This window comes from Oncorhynchus gorbuscha, unplaced genomic scaffold, assembly GCF_021184085.1.
Source record: "Oncorhynchus gorbuscha isolate QuinsamMale2020 ecotype Even-year unplaced genomic scaffold, OgorEven_v1.0 Un_scaffold_1562, whole genome shotgun sequence".
Classification (NCBI taxonomy): Eukaryota; Metazoa; Chordata; class Actinopteri; order Salmoniformes; family Salmonidae; genus Oncorhynchus; species Oncorhynchus gorbuscha.
In genome coordinates this window covers 43,954-68,834 of record NW_025746301.1, presented here as the reverse complement: position 1 = coordinate 68,834, position 24,881 = coordinate 43,954, and the positions used below count along the sequence as shown (strand labels likewise).

The 24,881-nt window shown below is 47.9% G+C and overlaps 1 protein-coding gene and 1 pseudogene across 6 annotated transcripts in view; one reads left to right on the top strand and one right to left on the bottom strand.

Annotated features, from left to right (window-relative positions):
- Nucleotides 1–3,308, top strand: part of LOC124023238 (protein artemis-like) — a 35,024-nt gene extending 31,716 nt beyond the window's left edge. For 3 of the 5 annotated variants that reach the window (XM_046337764.1, XM_046337765.1, XM_046337767.1), the window contains 2 exons: nucleotides 1,177–1,271; nucleotides 1,369–3,308. In XM_046337764.1, the coding sequence (XP_046193720.1) occupies nucleotides 1,177–1,271; nucleotides 1,369–2,087 (814 nt within the window). In that variant the 3' untranslated portion in view covers nucleotides 2,088–3,308. The remainder of the gene's footprint in view (nucleotides 1–1,176; nucleotides 1,272–1,368) is intronic. The other 2 variants (XM_046337763.1, XM_046337766.1) reach the window with 2 other exon arrangements.
- On the bottom strand, nucleotides 3,304–24,881 carry LOC124023240 (annotated as a pseudogene). Its single transcript, XR_006836682.1, has 13 exons — nucleotides 24,752–24,881; nucleotides 24,393–24,473; nucleotides 21,718–21,800; nucleotides 19,019–19,067; nucleotides 18,748–18,850; nucleotides 18,340–18,535; nucleotides 14,649–14,810; nucleotides 10,029–10,184; nucleotides 9,602–9,704; nucleotides 9,164–9,374; nucleotides 8,919–9,080; nucleotides 8,719–8,786; nucleotides 3,304–3,465 (listed from the first exon to the last, which is right to left on the bottom strand). The product of XR_006836682.1 is annotated as a heat shock 70 kDa protein 14-like (transcript).

Genomic DNA, 24,881 nt, shown 5'->3' with positions numbered 1-24,881 from the left:
ACACCTGTATTTGTAGAGTTTCTCCCATTCTTCTCTGCAGATCCTCAAGCTCTGTCGGGTTGGATGGGGAACGTCGCTGCGGAGCTATTTTCAGGTCTTTCCAGAGCTGTTCGATCAGGTCCGGGCTCTGGCTGGGCCACTCAAGGACATTCAGAGACTTGTCCCAAAGCCACTCCTGCGTTGGCTTGGCTGTGTGCTTAGGGCCGTTGTCTTGTTGGAAGGTGAACCTTCGCCCCAGTCTGATGTCCTAAGGATATCTCTGTACTTTGCTCCGTTCATCTCTCCCTAGATCCTGACTAGTCTCTCAATCCCTGCCGCTGAAAAACATCATCATAGCATGATACTGCCACCACCATGCTTCACCGTAGGGATGGTATTGTCCAGGTGATGAGCGGCGCCTGGTTTTCTCCAGACGTGACACTTGGCATTCATTCAGGCCAAAGAGTTCAATCTTGTTTCTCATGGTCCGAGAATCCTTTAGCTACCTTTTGGCTAACTTCAAGCGTGCTGTCGTGCCTTTAACAGAGGAGTGGCTTCCGTCTGGCCACTCTACCATAAAGGCCTGATTGGTGGAGTGCTGCAGAGATTGTTGTCCTTCTGGAAGGTTAACCCATCTCCACAGAGGAACTCTGGAGGTCTACCAGAGTAACCATCAGGTTCTTGGTCACCTCCCTGACTGGGCGGCCAGCTCTAGGAAGAGTCTTGGTGGTTCCAAACTTCTTCCATTGAAGAATGATGGAGACCACTGTGTTCTTGGGGACCTTCAATACTGCAGATATTTTTTGGTACCTTTCCCCAGATCTGTGCCTCGACACAATCCTGTCTCGAAGCTCTACGGAGGATTCCTTCAACCTCGTGGCTTGGGTTTGGCTCTACCGGTCAAGTGCGAGCCTTTCCAAATCATTTACAGGTGGACTCCAAGTTGTAGAAACATCGATGATGAATGGAAACAGGATGCACCTGAGCTCAATTGAGTCTCAGTGCAAAGGGTCTGAATACTAATCAGGTCTGACCCTGATGTGAATCAGCTTTGTGTAGATGGCTTGAATAATTGTTTTCCTCCACTGTAGAATAAGACTGTAACCTAACAATATGTGGAACAAGGGGTCTGAATACTTTCCAAATGCACTGCATTCGTTACCGTATGTGTGTGAATGTGTAACCGTATGTCTCCAGGTTGAAGTCTATGTGTAGGGACGTGTCCTCTTCCGCTGTGATCTACAGACCTCTGGGAACACTGAAACGCACCAGACCAGAGCAGCACACCCACGGTGAGACTCTCTCTCCTGACCACAGCCAGCTATCCCTTCCAACCATCCTTTCTACATTATTTCACTGCTTTGTGATTGGCTCTGTTGTTTATACCAGATGTGGACTGTGCCGATTGGCTGTTTGAGGGGGCGGACCTGGCACCTGTCAGGAAGAGGGTGATGATGCAGGAGGCCGCACCCACAACGCTCCCTAACCCCCCCGACGAACCTCTACCCCTAACACACATGCCTCTCATCACAGGAGACTACATGGACTGTACCGAATCTAATGATGATGATGAGGAGGAGAGAGACCTGGAGGAAGAAGAGAGAGGTGGGGAGAGAGACGAGGGGTCTGTGTCTAATTCTGGCACCCCTCCTCCTCGCTGGGAGGAGTTTTTCACCACGGAGATACTGACGGACAGCCAGACCAGCCAACCACACTCCTGCTCGGACACAAGCCCCTCTCACTCCACACCAAACCAGCCAATCACAGGCTCCCAGACCCCAGAGCTGTTTGTTGATGACTACGCCAAACTCCCCTCGCCGTCAATTCCTCTCTCGGCTGGGCGAGGCCTGAGTCAGGCTGAAAGCCTGCTCATCCAATCAGAAGACCGGTGTCAGGGAGATGCATTGACCAATCTGGATGCTGGGGGGGAGGAGAGTGGCAGCCACACTCACCAATCAGAGCCAACGGAGTCTCAGGTGTCATCGGACTTTGACATCCCGTCTACGCCAGATTCACACACACCTGGACCAGACGACCTCAGCGATCTGTACAGGAGACTGGCCGCTGGAGAGGAAGTGGTCACCAGGACAGGAAGTCAGTCCCTCTGACCCAGTCTACACCAGATTCACACACACCTGGACCAGACGACCTCAGCGATCTGTACAGGAGACTGGCCGCTGGAGAGGAAGTGGTCACCAGGACAGGAAGTCAGTCCCTCTGACCCAGTCTACACCAGATTCACACACACCTGGACCAGACGACCTCAGCGATCTGTACAGGAGACTGGCCGCTGGAGAGGAAGTGGTCACCAGGACAGGAAGTCAGTCCCTCTGACCCAGTCTACACCAGATTCACACACACCTGGACCAGACGACCTCAGCGATCTGTACAGGAGACTGGCCGCTGGAGAGGAAGTGGTCACCAGGACAGGAAGTCAGTCCCTCTGACCACCTCTTTGTATATAGACAGAGGGAAGAGAAAGCAAGACATTCCACCCACTAGTTTCTTCTGATTCATATACAGTCAATGAGCTGAACAGACCAAACCCAGCTGCTAATGCATTGGTGCCTATGGGAGAGCAATCACCTTAAGCAGACCGGAACTGGCCATGATATACAGTAGCTTAGTAATGTCTGAACCTTAACTCTGATCACTCCATCCAGGTGACTACTTTAAAATGGTGGAAGCCCTCAATGTCCAGGTTATATGTAAGAGTCCATCTCTGTTATAGAGTTAATGGATGACTGTGGGTTCTTGACAATGTCTTCCTCACCTGAAAATAAAGTTGGACAAAAACAGACAATTGATGAATGCATATATACGATTTAATGTGTGGGGCCATAGCATTATCTACACAGATCATACCCATGCCCTATACACACATGCCTGCTGCACACCTGGCCCTATCAGGGCCAAGAGAAACCACAGCTACTCCTCGACCACCCTGGGAAATGTTCAGTAGGGAACACAGTAACAGTCTTTCTGTGGTCTCTCAACTGGAGTCTGCTCCTGTCAGGCTAACGCAGTTCTGAACTGTAGAGAATAAAGTCTGTAGCTGTTCTGAACCGTAGAGAATAAAGTCTGTTGTAGCTGTTCTGAACCGTAGAGAATAAAGTCTGTAGCTGTTCTGAACTGTAGAGAATAAAGTCTGTTGTAGCTGTTCTGAACTGTAGAGAATAAAGTCTGTTGTAGCTGTTCTGAACTGTAGAGAATAAAGTCTGTAGCTGTTCTGAACTGTAGAGAATAAAGTCTGTTGTAGCTGTTCTGAACCGTAGAGAATAAAGTCTGTAGCTGTTCTGAAATGTAGAGAATAAAGGAACCAAGTTAAACCAAAATGTCTTTATTTAAACTTTAAAAGGAACTTCAACAACAAGTATAGTGATATTAACTTGGAGCTGGTGGTGAAATCAGGAGGCTGCTGATATACTGATGGCTTCAGTCTTCCCACTGTTCTGCTCCACACAGCTCACATGGAGAGAGCCGTCCCTGAAACACACACAGGTTACACACACACACACACACACACACACACACACACACACACACACACACACACACACACACACACACACACACACACACACACACACACACACACACACACACACACACACACACACACACACACACACACACACACACACACACACACACACACACACACACACACGTCACACACACACAGAGGTCACACACACACGTCACACACACACAGAGGTCACACACACACACACACACACAGAGGTCACACACACACACACACACAGAGGTCACACACACACACACACACACACAGGTTACACACACACACACACACACACACAGAGGTCACACACACACACACACACACAGAGGTCACACACACACACACACAGAGGTCACACACACACACACACACACAGAGGTCACACACACACACACACAGAGGTCACACACACACACACACAGAGGTCACACACACACACACACAGAGGTCACACACACACACACAGAGGTCACACACACACACACACAGAGGTCACACACACACACAGAGGTCACACACACACACACACAGAGGTCACACACACACACACACACACACAGAGGTCACACACACACACACACACACACAGAGGTCACACACACACACACACACACACAGGTCACACACACACACACACACACACACAGGTCACACACACACACACACACACACACAGGTCACACACACACACACACACAGGTCACACACACACAGGTCACACACACACACACACAGGTCACACACACACACACAGGTCACACACACACACACACAGGTCACACACACACACACAGAGGTCACACACACACACACAGAGGTCACACACACACACACAGAGGTCACACACACACACACAGAGGTCACACACACACACACAGGTCACACACACACACAGGTCACACACACACACACAGGTCACACACACACACACACACACACACACACACACACACACACACACACACACACAGGTCACACACACACACACACAGGTCACACACACACACACAGAGGTCACACACACACACACACACACACACACAGAGGTTACACACACACACAGAGGTCACACACACACACACAGGTCACACACACACACACAGGTCACACACACACACACACACACACACACACACACACACACAGGTCACACACACACACACACAGAGGTCACACACACACACACACAGAGGTCACACACACACACACAGAGGTCACACACACACACACAGGTCACACACACACACACACACACACAGGTCACACACACACACACACAGGTCACACACACACACACACACACACACACACACACACACACAGGTCACACACACACACACACACACAGAGGTCACACACACACACACAGAGGTCACACACACACACAGAGGTCACACACACACACAGAGGTCACACACACACACAGAGGTTACACACACACACAGAGGTCACACACACACACACACACAGAGGTTACACACACACACAGAGGTCACACACACACACACACACACAGGTCACACACACACAAGAGGTCACACACACACACAGGTCACACACACACACACACACAGGTCACACACACACACACACAGGTCACACACACACAGGTCACACACACACAGGTCACACACACACAGGTCACACACACACAGGTCACACACACACAGGTCACACACACACAGGTCACACACACACAGGTCACACACACACAGGTCACACACACACACAGGTCACACACACACACAGGTCACACACACACACAGGTCACACACACACACACAGGTCACACACACAGGTCTCACACACACACAGGTCACACACACACACAGGTCACACACACACACACAGGTCACACACACACACACAGGTCACACACACACACACAGGTCACACACACACACACAGGTCACACACACACACAGGTCACACACACACACACAGGTCACACACACGTCACACACACACACACACACAGGTCACACACACACACACAGGTCACACACACACACACAGGTCACACACACACACAGGTCACACACACACACACAGGTCACACACACACACACAGGTCACACACACACACACTCACACTCACACAGGTCACACACACACACACACAGGTCACACACACACACACAGGTCACACACACAGGTCACACACACACACACAGGTCACACACACACACACACAGGTCACACACACTCACACAGGTCACACACACACACACAGGTCACACACACACACAGGTCACACACACACACACAGGTCACACACACACACACAGGTCACACACACACACAGGTCACACACACACAGGTCTCACACACACACACAGGTCTCACACACACACACAGGTCTCACACACACACACAGGTCTCACACACACACACAGGTCTCACACACACACACAGAGGTCTCACACACACACACACAGAGGTCTCACACACACACACAGAGGTCTCACACACACACACACAGAGGTCTCACTCACACACACACACACACACAGAGGTCTCACACACACACACAGGTCTCACACACACACACACACACACAGGTCTCACACACACACACACACACACACACACACACACACACAGGTCTCACACACACACACACACACACAGGTCTCACACACACACACACAGGTCTCACACACACACACACACACACACACACACACACACACACACACACACACACACACACACACACACACACACACACACACACACACACACACACACACACACACACACACAGAGGTCTCACACACACACACACACAGAGGTCTCACACACACACACACACAGAGGTCTCACACACACACACACACAGAGGTCTCACACACACACACACACAGAGGTCTCACACACACACACACACACACACACACACACACACACACACACACAGAGGTCTCACACACACACACACACACAGAGGTCTCACACACACACACACACACAGAGGTCTCACACACACAGAGGTCACACACACACAGGTCACACACACACAGGTCACACACACACAGGTCACACACACACACAGGTCACACACACACACAGGTCACACACACACACAGGTCACACACACACACAGGTCACACACACACACAGGTCACACACACACACAGGTCACACACACACACAGGACACACACACACACAGGTCACACACACACACAGGTCACACACACACACAGGTCACACACACACACAGGTCACACACACACACAGGTCACACACACACACAGGTCACACACACACACAGGTCACACACACACACAGGTCACACACACACACAGGTCACACACACACACAGGTCACACACACACACAGGTCACACACACACACAGGTCACACACACACACAGGTCACACACACACACACAGGTCACACACACACACAGGTCACACACACACACAGGTCACACACACACACACTCACACACAGGTCACACACACACACAGGTCACACACACACACACAGGTCACACACACACACACAGGTCACACACACACACACAGGTCACACACACACACACAGGTCACACACACACACACAGGTCACACACACACACACAGGTCACACACACACACACAGGTCACACACACACACACAGGTCACACACACACACACACACACACAGGTCACACACACACACACAGGTCACACACACACACACAGGTCACACACACACACAGGTCACACACACACACAGGTCACACACACACACAGGTCACACACACACACAGGTCACACACACACACAGGTCACACACACACACAGGTCACACACACACACAGGTCACACACACACACAGGTCACACACACACACAGGTCACACACACACACAGGTCACACACACACACACACAGGTCACACACACACACACACACACACACAGGTCCAAATACAAGGTCCAGTCCCCAGCTGAAACACACAACGGTCCAAATACAAGGTCCAGTCCCCAGCTGAAACACACACACACAGGTCCAAATACAAGGTCCAGTCCCCAGCTGAAACACACAACGGTCCAAATACAAGGTCCAGTCCCCAGCTGAAACACACAACGGTCCAAATACAAGGTCCAGTCCCCAGCTGAAACACACAACGGTCCAAATACAAGGTCCAGTCCCCAGCTGAAACACACAACTGTCCAAATACAAGGTCCAGTCCCCAGCTGAAACACACAACGGTCCAAATACAAGGTCCAGTCCCCAGCTGAAACACACAACGGTCCAAATACAAGGTCCAGTCCCCAGCTGAAACACACAACGGTCCAAATACAAGGTCCAGTCCCCAGCTGAAACACACAACGGTCCAAATACAAGGTCCAGTCCCCAGCTGAAACACACAACTGTCCAAATACAAGGTCCAGTCCCCAGCTGAAACACACACAGGTCCAAATACAAGGTCCAGTCCCCAGCTGAAACACACACAGGTCCAAATACAAGGTCCAGTCCCCAGCTGAAACACACACAGGTCCAAATACAAGGTCCAGTCCCCAGCTGAAACACACACAGGTCCAAATACAAGGTCCAGTCCCCAGCTGAAACACACACGTCCAAATACAAGGTCCAGTCCCCAGCTGAAACACACACGTCCAAATACAAGGTCCAGTCCCCAGCTGAAACACACACGTCCAAATACAAGGTCCAGTCCCCAGCTGAAACACACACAGGTCCAAATACAAGGTCCAGTCCCCAGCTGAAACACACACAGGTCCAAATACAAGGTCCAGTCCCCAGCTGAAACACACAGGTCCAAATACAAGGTCCAGTCCCCAGCTGAAACACACAACGGTCCAAATACAAGGTCCAGTCCCCAGCTGAAACACACAACGGTCCAAATACAAGGTCCAGTCCCCAGCTGAAACACACAACGGTCCAAATACAAGGTCCAGTCCCCAGCTGAAACACACAGGTCCAAATACAAGGTCCAGTCCCCAGCTGAAACACACAACGGTCCAAATACAAGGTCCAGTCCCCAGCTGAAACACACAACGGTCCAAATACAAGGTCCAGTCCACAGCTGAAACACACAACGGTCCAAATACAAGGTCTAGTCCCCAGCTGAAACACACAACGGTCCAAATACAAGGTCCAGTCCCCAGCTGAAACACACAGGTCCAAATACAAGGTCCAGTCCCCAGCTGAAACACACAGGTCCAAATACAAGGTCCAGTCCACAGCTGCTGGGTGTTACCTCTTCATGGTCACCACGGCATCAATGTCATGGTTGTCCTCTTTGGTCTCCAGGTCTCTCAGAACAATCTGCAGATAAGAGAGAGCTGTTGGTTCTCTGGTGGAGGGGTTGTGTGTGTGTGTGTTTACGTACCTTGGCCAGTCTCGGTGGTTCTCTGGTGGAGGGGTTGTGTGTGTGTGTGTGTGTGTGTGTGCGCGTACCTTGGCCAGTCTCTCTGGCTGCTCTGTGGTTTTCTGGTAAAGCTCCAGACAGAGGGATGCCAGGCGGCCAGGACCAGACAGGATGTGATGTCGCCGAGCAGGAAGGGGCGTGCCCGAGGGAAGGAGCACAGAGAACACCTCAGCCCCTGTTTCATCCACCTCCTGTCAATCACACAGATTAGCCAATCAGAAGCTACTCTATTAGTCACTGATCTGTGTGTGTGTGTGTGTGTGTGTCTGTGCACCTTGAGCAGAATGTCTGAGACACAGGCTTCCACGGTAACAGACTCTGGGAGGAGCCAATCTCCGCCCGACTAGAAGGCCCGCTTCCATCGCTGCGCCGACCGCTATGACCTCATCAGGAGGGGCGGAGCTGAGCAGCTCCACGTCAGCGAACAGATCTTTGATCATCTGCTGCAGCCGAGGAATCCTCGCAGAGCCCCCACAGAGAACCACCTGGAACACACAGTGTTAAACCCCCCGCAGAGAACCACCTGGAACACACAGTGTTAAACCCCCCGCAGAGAACACGCCGCCCCCCCCCAAACTAGGGATCAAACACGTTGACACGCCCCCAAACTAGCTTGGGATCAAAGCAAACACGTTGACACGTCCCCCCCAAACTAGCTCGGGATCAAAGCAAATGGTAACTTCCAAACCCATGTTAGGTAGGTCAGGGTTACCTTGTTGATGTCGCTAGTAGAGAGCCCAGTCGTCTCCAGCAGGCTTCTGATTGGTTGGACACTCTTGTTGAACAGGGAAGAACACAGCAGCTCAAAACGGGCCCTGAGAAGAAAAGAAAACCACACAGCGTGTCTTTCCTGTGGCATTGTATGAAGAGGGAATTGTGAGGGAGTGTGCAGCGGTCTAAGGCCCTGCATCACAGTACTAGAGGTGTCATTACAGACCCGGGTTCCATTCAGGGCTGTCTCTCAACCGGCCGTGATCAGAAGTCCCATAAGGCGGCACATAATTGGCCCAGAGTTATTCGGGTTAGGCAGTCATTGTAAATAAGAATTTGTTCTTAACCGACTTGACTAGTTAAATAAATAAATAAAAATACACATTGTGGTGGGTAAGAGAGCAGGGGTTTGTGGATAGTGTAGTCACCTGGAGATGTTGCAGTCGAAGTCCATGCCGTCGTGTAGCGAGTCAACGAAGCAATTAGCAGAACCCAGCGTGGAGAGAGAATGTTTGGCCATGTCTGCTCCATTCATCAGCTTCAACATGGCCCGTGGGTTACTACTAACATCCTGTTTATACGACCTACAGACAGAGAGACAGACAGCTTCAACATGGCCCGTGGGTTACTACTAACATCCTGTTTATACGACCTACAGACAGAGAGACAGACAGCTTCAACATGGCCCGTGGGTTACTACTAACATCCTGTTTATACGACCTACAGACAGAGAGACAGACAGACAGACAGCTTCAACATGGCCCGTGGGTTACTACTAACATCCTGTTTATACGACCTACAGACAGAGAGACAGACAGCTTCAACATGGCCCGTGGGTTACTACTAACATCCTGTTTATACGACCTACAGACAGAGAGACAGACAGCTTCAACATGGCCCGTGGGTTACTACTAACATCCTGTTTATACGACCTACAGACAGAGAGAGACAGACAGACAGCTTCAACATGGCCCGTGGGTTACTACTAACATCCTGTTTATACGACCTACAGACAGAGAGACAGACAGCTTCAACATGGCCCGTGGGTTACTACTAACATCCTGTTTATACGACCTACAGACAGAGAGACAGACAGCTTCAACATGGCCCGTGGGTTACTACTAGCATCCTGTTTATACGACAGACAGACAGACAGAGACAGACAGCTTCAACATGGCCCGTGGGTTACTACTAACATCCTGTTTATACGACCTACAGACAGAGAGACAGACAGCTTCAACATGGCCCGTGGGTTACTACTAACATCCTGTTTATACGACCTACAGACAGAGAGACAGACAGCTTCAACATGGCCCGTGGGTTACTACTAGCATCCTGTTTATACGACAGACAGACAGACAGACACAGACAGCTTCAACATGGCCCGTGCGTTACTCCTAACATCCTGTTTATACGACCGACAGACAGACAGACAGACAGACAGACAGACAGACAGACAGACAGACAGACAGACAGACAGACAGCTTCAACATGGCCCGTGGGTTACTACTAGCATCCTGTTTATACGACCTACAGACAGACAGACAGACAGCTTCAACATGGCCCGTGGGTTACTACTAACATCCTGTTTATACGACCTACAGACAGACAGACAGCTTCAACATGGCCCGTGGGTTACTACTAGCATCCTGTTTATACGACCTACAGACAGACAGACAGCTTCAACATGGCCCGTGGGTTACTACTAACATCCTGTTTATACAACCTAAAGACAGACATACAGACGGAAAGCTTCGACATGGCCCGTGGGTTACTACTAACATCCTGTTTATACGACCTACAGACAGACAGACAGACAGCTTCAACATGGCCCGTGGGTTACTACTAGCATCCTGTTTATACGACCTACAGACAGACAGCTTCAACATGGCCCGTGCGTTACTTCTAACATCCTGTTTATAAGACAGACAGACAGACAGACAGACAGACAGACAGACAGACAGACAGACAGACAGACAGACAGACAGCTTCAACATGGCCCGTGCGTTACTCCTAACATCCTGTTTATACTACATCTAACTAATAGTTTGGTGTAGTTTTTAATCGGTCGTTGAATGACAACAAAGACCTTAATGAAGAATCCCTACTGTTGACCAATCACCGACGAAGGACCGTAGACGTCGGCCTTCGGCTCACCTCTAGAAAACCCTCACCGAAGTTCAAAACGTTACCAAATGTGGTCATGATATAATCACCCCATGGAAGTGTTTCAGCTGGGAGGGACGCGGACGTCATCCCTACATTCTGTGTTTCAGCTGGGAGGGACGCGGACGTCATCCCTACATTCTGTGTTTCAGCTGGGAGGGACGCGGACGTCATCCCTACATTCTGTGTTTCAGCTGGGAGGACGCGGACGTCATCCCTACATTCTGTGTTTCAGCTGGGAGGGACGCGGACGTCATCCCTACATTCTGTGTTTCAGCTGGGAGGGACGCGGACGTCATCCCTACATTCTGTGTTTCAGCTGGGAGGGACGCGGACGTCATCCCTACATTCTGTGTTTCAGCTGGGAGGGACGCGGACGTCATCCCTACATTCTGTGTTTCAGCTGGGAGGCACATTCTGTGTTTCAGCTGGGAGGCGGACGTCATCCCTACATTCTGTGTTTCAGCTGGGAGGCACGCGGACGTCATCCCTACATTCAGTGTTTCAGCTGGGAGGGACACGGACGTCATCCCTACATTCAGTGTTTCAGCTGGGAGGGACACGGACGTCATCCCTACATTCAGTGTTTCAGCTGGGAGGGACACGGACGTCATCCCTACATTCAGTGTTTCAGCTGGGAGGACACGGACGTCATCCCTACATTCAGTGTTTCAGCTGGGAGGGACACGGACGTCATCCCTACATTCTGTGTTTCAGCTGGGAGGGACACGGACGTCATCCCTACATTCTGTGTTTCAGCTGGGAGGGACACGGACGTCATCCCTACATTCTGTGTTTCAGCTGGGAGGGACACGGACGTCATCCCTACATTCTGTGTTTCAGCTGGGAGGGACACGGACATCATCCCTACATTCTGGGAGGGTGTTTCAGCTGGGAGGGACACGGACGTCATCCCTACATTCTATGGAAGTGTTTCAGCTGGGAGGCACGCGGACGTCATCCCTACATTCTGTGTTTCAGCTGGGAGGCACGCGGACATCATCCCTACATTCTACGGAAGTGTTTCAGCTGGGAGGGACACGGACGTCATCCCTACATTCTGTGTTTCAGCTGGGAGGCACGCGGACGTCATCCCTACATTCTATGGAAGTGTTTCAGCTGGGAGGGACACTGACGTCATCCCTACATTCTATGGAAGTGTTTCAGCTGGGAGGGACACTGACGTCATCCCTACATTCTGTGTTTCAGCTGGGAGGGACACGGACCTCATCCCTACATTCTACGGAAGTGTTTCAGCTGGGAGGGACGTGGACGTCATCCCTACATTCTGTGTTTCAGCTGGGAGGCACGCGGACGTCATCCCTACATTCTGTGTTTCAGCTGGGAGGCACGCGGACGTCATCCCTACATTCTGTGTTTCAGCTGGGAGGCACGCGGACGTCATCCCTACATTCTGTGTTTCAGCTGGGAGGCACGCGGGCGTCATCCCTAAATTCTGTGTTTCAGCTGGGAGGCACGCGGACGTCATCGCTACATTCTGCGTTTCAGCTGGGAGGCACGCGGACGTCATCCCTACATTCTCTGTTTCAGCTGGGAGGCACGCGGACGTCATCCCTACATTCTGTGGAAGTGTGAAAATGGCCCCCATCCAAGTGGTCAGAATATGTACAAAATAAAAACTCATTGATCCTGGGGAACAGATTGTTGTTGTACCATTTCATGTTGATAAAGTGCTGTCAGTTCCACTTGAACGCTGCACCAGGTGTGTGTGTGTGTGTTACCGTTTGAACGCTGCACCAGGTGTGTGTGTGTGTTACCGTTTGAACGCTGCACCAGGTGTGTGTGTGTGTTACCGTTTGAACGCTGCACCAGGTGTGTGTGTGTGTGTTACCGTTTGAACGCTGCACCAGGTGTGTGTGTGTGTGTTACCGTTTGAACGCTGCACCAGGTGTGTGTGTGTGTGTTACCGTTTGAACGCTGCACCAGGTGTGTGTGTGTGTGTGTGTGTGTGTTACCGTTTGAACGCTGCACCAGGTGTGTGTGTGTGTGTGTGTGTGTGTTACCGTTTGAACTCTGCACCAGGTGTGTGTGTGTTACCGTTTGAACTCTGCACCAGGTGTGTGTGTGTGTTACCGTTTGAACTCTGCACCAGGTGTGTGTGTGTGTTACCGTTTGAACGCTGCACCAGGTGTGTGTGTGTGTGTGTGTGTGTTACCGTTTGAACGCTGCACCAGGTGTGTGTGTGTGTGTTACCGTTTGAACGCTGCACCAGGTGTGTGTGTGTGTGTTACCGTTTGAACTCTGCACCAGGTGTGTGTGTGTGTGTGTGTGTGTGTGTGTGTGTGTGTGTGTGTGTGTGTGTTACCGTTTGAACTCTGCACCAGGTGTGTGTGTGTGTGTGTGTGTTACCGTTTGAACGCTGCACCAGGTGTGTGTGTGTGTGTTACCGTTTGAACGCTGCACCAGGTGTGTGTGTGTGTGTGTGTGTTACCGTTTGAACGCTGCACCAGGTGTGTGTGTGTGTGTGTTACCGTTTGAACTCTGCACCAGGTGTGTGTGTGTGTTACCGTTTGAACTCTGCACCAGGTGTGTGTGTGTGTTACCGTTTGAACTCTGCACCAGGTGTGTGTGTGTGTTACCGTTTGAACTCTGCACCAGGTGTGTGTGTGTGTTACCGTTTGAACTCTGCACCAGGTGTGTGTGTGTGTTACCGTTTGAACGCTGCACCAGGTGTGTGTGTGTGTGTGTGTGTTACCGTTTGAACGCTGCACCAGGTGTGTGTGTGTGTGTTACCGTTTGAACTCTGCACCAGGTGTGTGTGTGTGTGTTACCGTTTGAACGCTGCACCAGGTGTGTGTGTGTGTGTGTGTGTGTGTGTGTGTGTGTGTGTGTGTGTGTGTGTGTGTGTGTGTGTGTGTTACCGTTTGAACTCTGCAGCCAGGTGCTGTGCCAGGGCGCTTGTGAAGCTCTCTCCTCCGATGCTGTGGTCTGTGTGGGTGTTCAGAACCCGGAACATTCCACCATTCACCTGCAGCACCGTCACACTCAGAGACGTCCCACCTAGTTTATACACCAGGACATGGCTACACACACACACCAGTTTATACACCAGGACATGGCTACACACACACACCCACACACACACCCACACACCAGTTCACACACACCAGTTCACACACACCAGTTCACACACACACCCACACACACCAGTTCACACACACACCCACACACACCAGTTCACACACACACCCACACACACCAGTTCACACACACACACACACACACCAGTTCACACACACACCAGTTCACACACACCAGTTCACACACACCCACCCACCCACACACCAGTTCACACCCACCCACACACCAGTTCACACCCACCCACACACCAGTTCACACCCACCCACACACCAGTTCACACCCACCCACACACCAGTTCACACCCACCCACACACCAGTTCACACCCACCCACACACCAGTTCACACCCACCCACACACCAGTTCACACCCACCCACACCAGTTCACACCCACCCACACCAGTTCACACACACCCACACCAGTTCACACACACCCACACCAGTTCACACACACCCACACCAGTTCACACACACCCACACACCAGTTCACACACACCCACACACCAGTTCACACACACCCACACACCAGTTCACACACACCCCCACACCAGTTCACACACACCCACACCAGTTCACCCACACCAGTTCACACACACCCACACACCAGTTCACACACACCCACACACCAGTTCACACACCAGTTCACACACACCCACACCAGTTCACACACACCCACACCAGTTCACACACCACTAGAGGTTGACAGATTAATATCATTAAACTTTTGATATAAAATCCATCTTAACATAACCGCTAGTTATCTACACATGGTTGATGATATTACAAGGTTAAACAGCTTGTCCTGCGTTGCATATAATCAATACCTTTTAATTTATCATCGAATCACAGCTGACTTCACCTTCACCAAACGGGTGATGATTTAACAAAAGTGCATTGCTGAAAAAAAAGCAATCTTTGCACAAATGTACCGAACCATAAACATCAATTCCTTCCTTAAAATCAATACACAGAAATATATATTTTTTAAACCTGCATATTTAGTTAAAAGAAATTCATGTTAGCAGGCAATATTAACTAGGGACGGTTCCGTATTTCACCGAAAGAATAAACGTTTTGTTTTCGAAATTATAGTTTTCAGATTTTACCATATTAATGACCAAAGGCTCATATTTCTGTGTGTTTATTATGAGCAGTCTGACTGAGTGGTGGTAGGCAGCAGCAGGCTCATATTTCTGTGTGTTTATTATGAGCAGTCTGACTGAGTGGTGGTAGGCAGCAGCAGGCTCATATTTCTGTGTGTTTATTATGAGCAGTCTGACTGAGTGGTGGTAGGCAGCAGCAGGCTCGTATTTCTGTGTGTTTATTATGAGCAGTCTGACTGAGTGGTGGTAGGCAGCAGCAGGCTCATATTTCTGTGTGTTTATTATAATTAAGTCTATGATTTGATAGAGCAGTCTGACTGCGCGATGGTAGGCAGCAGCAGGCTCGTAAGCATTCATTCAAACAGCACTGTGTTTGCTAACAGCTCTTAGCAATGCTTGAAGCACAGCGCTGTTTATGACTTCAAGCCTATCAACTCCCGAGATTAGACTGGCAATACTATAGTACCTATAAGACCATCCAATACTATAGTGCCTATAAGACCATCCAATACTAAAGTGCCTATAAGACCATCCAATACTATAGTACCTATAAGACCATCCAATACTATAGTACCTATAAGACCATCCAATACTATAGTACCTATAAGACCATCCAATACTATAGTACCTATAAGACCATCCAATACTATAGTACCTATAAGACCATCCAATACTATAGTACCTATAAGACCATCCAATACTATAGTACCTATAAGACCATCCAATACTATAGTACCTATAAGACCATCCAATACTATAGTACCTATAAGACCATCCAATACTATAGTACCTATTAGACCATCCAATACTATAGTACCTATAAGACCATCCAATACTATAGTACCTATAAGACCATCCAATACTATAGTACCTATAAGACCATCCAATACTATAGTACCTATAAGACCATCCAATACTATAGTACCTATAAGACCATCCAATACTATAGTACCTATAAGACCATCCAATACTATAGTACCTATAAGACCATCCAATACTATAGTACCTATAAGACCATCCAATACTATAGTACCTATAGGACCATCCAATACTATAGTGCCTATAAGACCATCCAATACTATAGTACCTATAAGACCATCCAATACTATAGTACCTATAAGACCATCCAATACTATAGTGCCTATAAGACCATCCAATAGATTAGGCTGGCAATACTATAGTACCTATAAGACCATCCAATACTATAGTACCTATAAGACCATCCAATACTATAGTGCCTATAAGACCATCCAATAGATTAGGCTGGCAATACTATAGTACCTATAAGACCATCCAATACTATAGTGCCTATAAGACCATCCAATACTATAGTACCTATAAGACCATCCAATACTATAGTACCTATAGGACCATCCAATACTATAGTGCCTATAAGACCATCCAATACTATAGTACCTATAAGACCATCCAATACTATAGTACCTATAAGACCATCCAATACTATAGTGCCTATAAGACCATCCAATAGATTAGGCTGGCAATACTATAGTACCTATAAGACCATCCAATACTATAGTGCCTATAAGACCATCCAATACTATAGTACCTATAAGACCATCCAATACTATAGTACCTATAGGACCATCCAATACTATAGTACCTATAAGACCATCCAATACTATAGTACCTATAAGACCATCCAATACTATAGTACCTATAAGACCATCCAATACTAAAGTGCCTATAAGACCATCCAATACTATAGTGCCTATAAGACCATCCAATAGATTAGGCTGGCAATACTATAGTACCTATAAGACCATCCAATAGATTAGGCTGGCAATACTATAGTACCTATAAGACCATCCAATACTATAGTACCTATAAGACCATCCAATACTATAGTACCTATAAGACCATCCAATACTATAGTACCTATAAGACCATCCAATACTATAGTGCCTGTAAGACCAACCAATAGTCAAAAGGTATATGAAATACAAATGGTAGAGAGAGAGATAGTCGACGCGTCATAATTCCTATTATAACTACAAGCTAAAACTTCTTAACTGGGAATATTGAAGAACTGGGAATATTGAACCACCAGCTTTCATATGTTCTCATGTTCTGAGCAACGAACTTAAACGTTAGCTTTTTATCATGGGACATATTGCACTTTCTCCTCTAACACTGCATTTTTACATTAGTTAAACCAAATTGAACATGTAATTATTTATGAGACTTAAATAGATGTATTAAGTTAAAATAAGTGTTCATTCAGTATTGTTGTAATTGTCATTATTACAAACACACATATAAAAATCTTCAGATTAATTCAGTATCGGCTTTTTTTGGTTCTCCAATAAAAATCGGTCGACCTGTAGTTCATACAGAAGGAGGAGTCTGTACCTCTTCCCAGAGGGGCAGTCCTGTCCGATTCCGTAGGCCAGTAGAGCAGCAGCTGGCTCGTGGATCAGCCTCAACACACGGAACCCTGCCGCCTCCGCAGCCGCCCGCAACGCCGCCTTCTGAGCATGTGCGAACTCAAAGGGGACAGTGATGACAGCCTCTGTGACATCAGCGCCCAAGGCCGATTGAGCCGTCTCTATGGAAACAACAATAGATGGGAGGGTGTCCCGGTTCCAAGTGGACCTGTAGTACTATACCCCCCCCCCTCGCTGGAGAGCTGACATGTTTTCACAACAATAGTTTGAAGTTGCTCCCTGATAGGCTACCATATTGCTTAGGCCCATTCAATCATGTGGGATCTCCACTAGTGCATAGTGTCAGGGGGGAATCGGGACAGTGTGTTCTAACCTTTCATCTTGTGTAGGATCAGCTTGGCAACATCTTGGGGAGCCACATGTCTGGTCATCTCTCCAGTCATCTCATACACTGGCTTCTCTCCCTTGTTGACAACCTGAAACACATAATCATCAGCTTCTCTATTACACAATATCACTCATAACGTAGTGTTAAGTAGTCAGACATGTTAATCACTGAGAACAGTGTTAGGTAGTCTAATAGAGACAGGTATACCAGGGTAATCACTGAGAGTCTAATAGGGGGTAGAGGGTTGAAAACTCACAGGACATTTACTCTCAGCTTTATGCGTCTGCACCTCAGGATCCTCAAAACTGCCGACAGGAGGAGAGGAAAAAGGGGAAGAAGCAACAACATGAGTTCATTCTCCCTAACCCAACAACAAGAGTTCATTCTCCCTAACCCAACAACAAGAGTTCATTCTCCCTAACCCAACAACATGAGTTCATTCTCCCTAACCCAACAACAAGAGTTCATTCTCCCTAACCCAACAACAAGAGTTCATTCTCCCTAACCCAACAACATGAGTTCATTCTCCCTAACCCAACAACATGAGTTCATTCTCCCTAACCCAACAACATGAGTTCATTCTCCCTAACCCAACAACAAGAGTTCATTCTCCCTAACCCAACAACATGAGGTCATTCTCCCTAACCCAACAACATGAGGTCATTCTCCCTAACCCAACAACATGAGTTCATTCTCCCTAACCCAACAACAAGAGTTCATTCTCCCTAACCCAACAACAAGAGTTCATTCTCCCTAACCCAACAACAAGAGTTCATTCTCCCTAACCCAACAACAAGAGTTCATTCTCCCTAACCCAACAACAAGAGTTCATTCTCCCTAACCCAACAACAAGAGTTCATTCTCCCTAACCCAACAACAAGAGTTCATTCTCCCTAACCCAACAACAAGAGTTCATTCTCCCTAACCCAACAACAAGAGTTCATTCTCCCTAACCCAACAACAAGAGTTCATTCTCCCTAACCCAACAACAAGAGTTCATTCTCCCTAACCCAACAACAAGAGTTCATTCTCCCTAACCCAACAACAAGAGTTCATTCTCCCTAACCCAACAACAAGAGTTCATTCTCCCTAACCCAACAACAAGAGTTCATTCTCCCTAACCCAACAACAAGAGTTCATTCTCCCTAACCCAACAACAAGAGTTCATTCTCCCTAACCCAACAACAAGAGTTCATTCTCCCTAACCCAACAACAAGAGTTCATTCTCCCTAACCCAACAAGAGTTCATTCTCCCTAACCCAACAAGAGTTCATTCTCCCTAACCCAACAACATGAGTTCATTCTCCCTAACCCAACAACATGAGTTCATTCTCCCTAACCCAACAACATGAGGTGAGTTCATTCTCCCTAACCCAACAACATGAGGTGAGTTCATTCTCTAGAACATTGGGAACATACAGTTGAAGTCAGAAGCTAATATACACTTTAGCCAAATACATTTAAACTCAGTTTCACTATTCCTGACATTTAATCCAAGTAAAAATTCCCTGTCTTAGGTCAGTTAGGATCACCACTTTATTTTAAGAATGTGAAATGTCAGAATAATAGTAGAGAGTGATTTATTTCAGCTTTAATTTCAGCACATTCCCAGTGGGTCAGAAGTTTACATTCACTCAATTAGTATTTGGCAGCATTGCCCTTTAAATTGTTTAACTTGGGTCAAACGTTCGGGTAGACTTCCACAAGCTTCCCACAATAAATTGGGTGAATTTTGGCCCATTCCTCCTGACAGAGCTGGTGTAACTGAGCCAGGTTTGAAGGCCTCCTTGCTCACACGCACTTTTTCCAGTTCTGCCACACAAATTTTCCTTAGGATTGATGTCAGGGCTTTGACCAAGTTTTAACTTCCTGACTGGCGTCTTGAGAGGTTGCTTCAATATATCCACAATTTTCCTACCTCATGATACCTATTTTGTGAAGTGCACCAGTCCCATCTACAGCAAAGCACCCCCACAACATGATGCTGCCACCCCGTGCTTCACGTTCGGGATGGCGTTCTTCTGCTTGCAAGCCTCCCCCTTTCTCCTCCAAACATAACTATGGTCATTATGGCCAAAAAGTTATATTTTTGTTTCATCAGACCAGAGGACATTTCTCCAAAAAGTACCATCTTTATTCCCATGTGCCGTTGCAAACCGTAGTCTGGCTTTTTTATGGCGGTTTTGGAGCAGTGGCTTCTTCCTTGCTGAGTGGCCTTTCAGGTTATGTTGATATAGGACTTGTTTTACTGTGGATATATACTTTTGTACCCGTTTCCTCCAGCATCTTCACAAGGTCCTTTGCTGTTGTTCTGGGATTGATTTACACGTTTCGCAGTAAAGTACGTTAATCTCTAGGAGACAGAACGCGTCTCCTTCCTGAGCAGTATGACGGCTGCGTGGTCCCATGGTGTTTATACTTGCGTACTATTGTTTGTACAGATGAACGTGGTACCTTCAGGTGTTTGGAAATTGCTCCCAAGGATGAACCAGACTTGTGGAGGTCTACATTTTTCTTTCAGAGGTCTTGGCTGATTTATTTGGATTTTCCCATGATATCAAGTAAAGAGGCACGGAGTATGAAGGTCAGCCTTGAAATGCATACACAGGTAAACCTACAATTGACTCAAATGATGTCAATTAGCCTATTAGAAGCTTCTAAAGCCATGACATCATGTTCTGGAATTTTCCAAGCTGTTTAAAGGCACAGTCAACTTAGTGAATGTAAACTTCTGACCCACTGGAATTGTGATACAGTGAATTATAAGTGAAATAATCTGTCTGTAAACATGTGTTGGAAAAATGACTTATAATGCACAAAGTAGATGTCCTAACCGATTTGCCAAAACTATAGTTTGTTAACAAGAAAATTGTGGAGTGGTTGAAAAACTAGTTTTAATGACTCCAACCTAAGTGTTCGTAAACTTCCGACTTCAACTGTAATACAGACACTTACCTCCTCCCCAGCACCTGTTTGACTTTAACCACAGTGTTGGCTGCGTTTCGGACACGACCCTGCTTAGCCGCAATCCCTACTATCTGCAGAGAGAGCGAGCGATGAGAGAGAGGCAGATGGAAGATAGGACAGACGGATTGAACAGGGAGGTGAAGGGAGGGTTACAGTGTGAGATGACAGAGGGAGGGTTACAGTGTGAGATGACAGAGGGAGGACAGGACAGAGGGAGGGTTACAGTGTGAGATGACAGAGAGAGGACATCATGACAAGAGATATGATCCTACATGCTCTGTACACCACCACAGTAATAACAGGTTTCTCTATCGTTTGAGGTAAATAATATTAATTATACTTAAAAATGTCAAATGTAACATGCAACAATTTTACTGAGATATGGTTCATACAAGGAAATTAGTCAGCCGCCGGGGAGCCGGGCCCGGCCGCCGGGGAGCCGGGCCCGGCCGCCGGGGAGCCGGGCCCGGCCGCCGGGGAGCCGGGCCCGGCCGCCGGGGAGCCGGGCCCGGCCGCCGGGAGCCGGGCCCGGCCGCCGGGAGCCGGGCCCAGCCGCCGGGAGCCGGGCCCAGCCGCCGGGGAGCCGGGCCCAGCCGGGGAGCCGGGCCCAGCCGCCGGGGAGCCGGGCCCAGCCACCGGGGAGCCAGGCCCAGCCACCGGGAGCCAGGCCCAGCCACCGGGAGCCAGGCCCAGCCACCGGGGAGCCAGGCCCAGCCACCGGGGAGCCAGGCCCAGCCACCGGGGAGCCAGGCCCAGCCACCGGGGAGCCAGGCCCAGCCAATCAGAACACATTTTCCCCCACAAAGAGGTTTTATTACAGACTGAAAAAAGCTCACTAACAGGGATGTAAACATCATTTGTGCACAACATTTGAGATAATGTGTGAATGGAACATTTCTGGCATCTTATTTCAGCTCATGAAACAGGCACATGTGGTTTTTCCATCCCTCGCAGTCTGAGAGTTGAGAACTGGTCGCGGTTTGCTGATGTCAACATTGTGAACAGAGTGCCCCACGGTGGCGGTAGGGTATGGGTAGGCATAAGCTACGGACAAACAATTGCAGACCAAGGCGAGACTCAAAAACGTGCTCCCAGCAAAACTAGAATAAGCCCAGTAAGCAGAATTACATTGAAAAGACGTGTAAAATAAGTATTTTCCAGACGTTGAAGTTAGATTCAATTAAGGCTCCGAATTAAAAGGTGAAAAGACATTTTCTAGGACGTTGAAAAATGTTTCATCGGGGTTGGGGAAAAACGTCTCATTTTTGGTTTTGAATGAAAGTTGAAAACATGTCATTTATAGACATCTATGTTTTGGCCAAATCAATGCTGGTCCATACTGGACAAATCTGAACCAAACAAAGACAGTGATTGGTTCAAATTTGGTCCAGACCAGAAATCAACGTCAGTGGAGGTTGAAATCAAGACCGGACTACACCGCACCAAATCTCAACCAAACAGACATTATGATTGGTTCAGATTTTGTCCAGACTGGACCAAAAACCAATGTCTGTGGAACTCAAGGCACGTCCAGATTACACAAAAAAAAAGACATCGCTACCTGTCCATGCTTACTGAGGCCTATAGTGTTGCCTGAAATGTGATTTTATGAATGCCCATCTGTGGTAAGCCTACCACCTGTAAAACATCACCAAAAGAGGTGTTTGGAAAGGACCAAAAACAAAAGAAAGACTCATGCTTCCTGGGGTGTAGATCCACCCCCATTACCTTTTTAAAAACAAGGCAACTTAACAGATGCATATCTGTATTCCCAGTCATGTGAAATCCATAGATTGGGGCCTAATTTATTTATTTCCTTATATGAACTGTAACTCAGTAAAATATTTGAAATGGTTGCATTTATATTTTTGAAAAGCTAGTCTGGTAAAGAGCTACTTTTGTCTTAAAGGGGGCATTGTCCTATTTCTAAACAGGCTTGAAGGCGTAAGGTAGAATACATGTTTGTATGGTAATAATAATGAAATTAATTTGTAAAGTGGTTTCTTGCATTATATAATGCAATTTCAGTTACCTATTTGGCCAATTATGTTAGATAATGTCATGTTAGATAAGTGATTTGAGCTTTCGGACAAGTAAAACACCAGTCTTAAAATGGTGAACGTCAAGCCATGCATGAACCATTTTAATTGAAAACAGTAAGGTACTTAATTGTTACCCAGAAATGATTTGATATTGGAGCTGAAAACGGCTGCATTGGACCTTTAAAGCGGGAACAGCGTTCAGTGACTATCATCTTCGATAGAAACACCTGAAACCTGCAGCCGAGGGATTTCACAGGTGTTCTGCGCATGCGCGATAGTTAATTAGCACAGGTCTGTAGTCTTCCATCTGTTTTCTGGAAACACGCACTAACACGGAGATATGTCCGTGTGGGAGCACTAACCTTATTAAAGGTGTGTATCAACTTAACCTGGATTATTTATCGCTGATATGAAAGACAAGGTCCTTGTACTTACAAAACCATTACCTCCTGTTAATGTTCAGACCAGAGCAGCAACAACCTACAGAAGACTGCTTCCTCCGATGACTGACAAAACATTTAGTTCATTTTGTTATCCCGACCAAATTGTATTGGTCCCATACAAATATGTATCAGATGTAATAGTTGAAGTAAAACGTTATGTTAGGTCGTTATGTAATACCTGTTCCGTGTCTCGGTAAGCCACCACGGCAGGAGTGACTCGGTCTCCGGCGTCATTGGCGACCACCTCCGCTCGGCCATCCTGAACAAAACACAACACTGTCAAAATCCTCCCATCCTGACCGATAACAATCATCTCTAAAAGCCAAGCAAGTTGTTTTAGCGTTAGTTTACTAGATGGCTAACACCGGTAGCCAACTCATTCACTCCATTTCTAACATTGTCTAGATTTACCGGTAACTAACTCATTGTCAAACATGTTTAACCGGATCTTTCCGGACCTCCTGAATATACCGCTTCATAACTGAAAACAGAGACTAGTCCCGCCACCAAAAACATTACGACAGGCAGCAACAATACCTTAAAAATAGCGACACAGGCACATGTGTAGCCGAAATGTACTCCTATAGCCGCCATGCTTGTTGAAAAATCACTGCGAAGCTGAACCACCAAGGTTAAAGTTCATTTGACTTTAAAACCAATCAGAGTA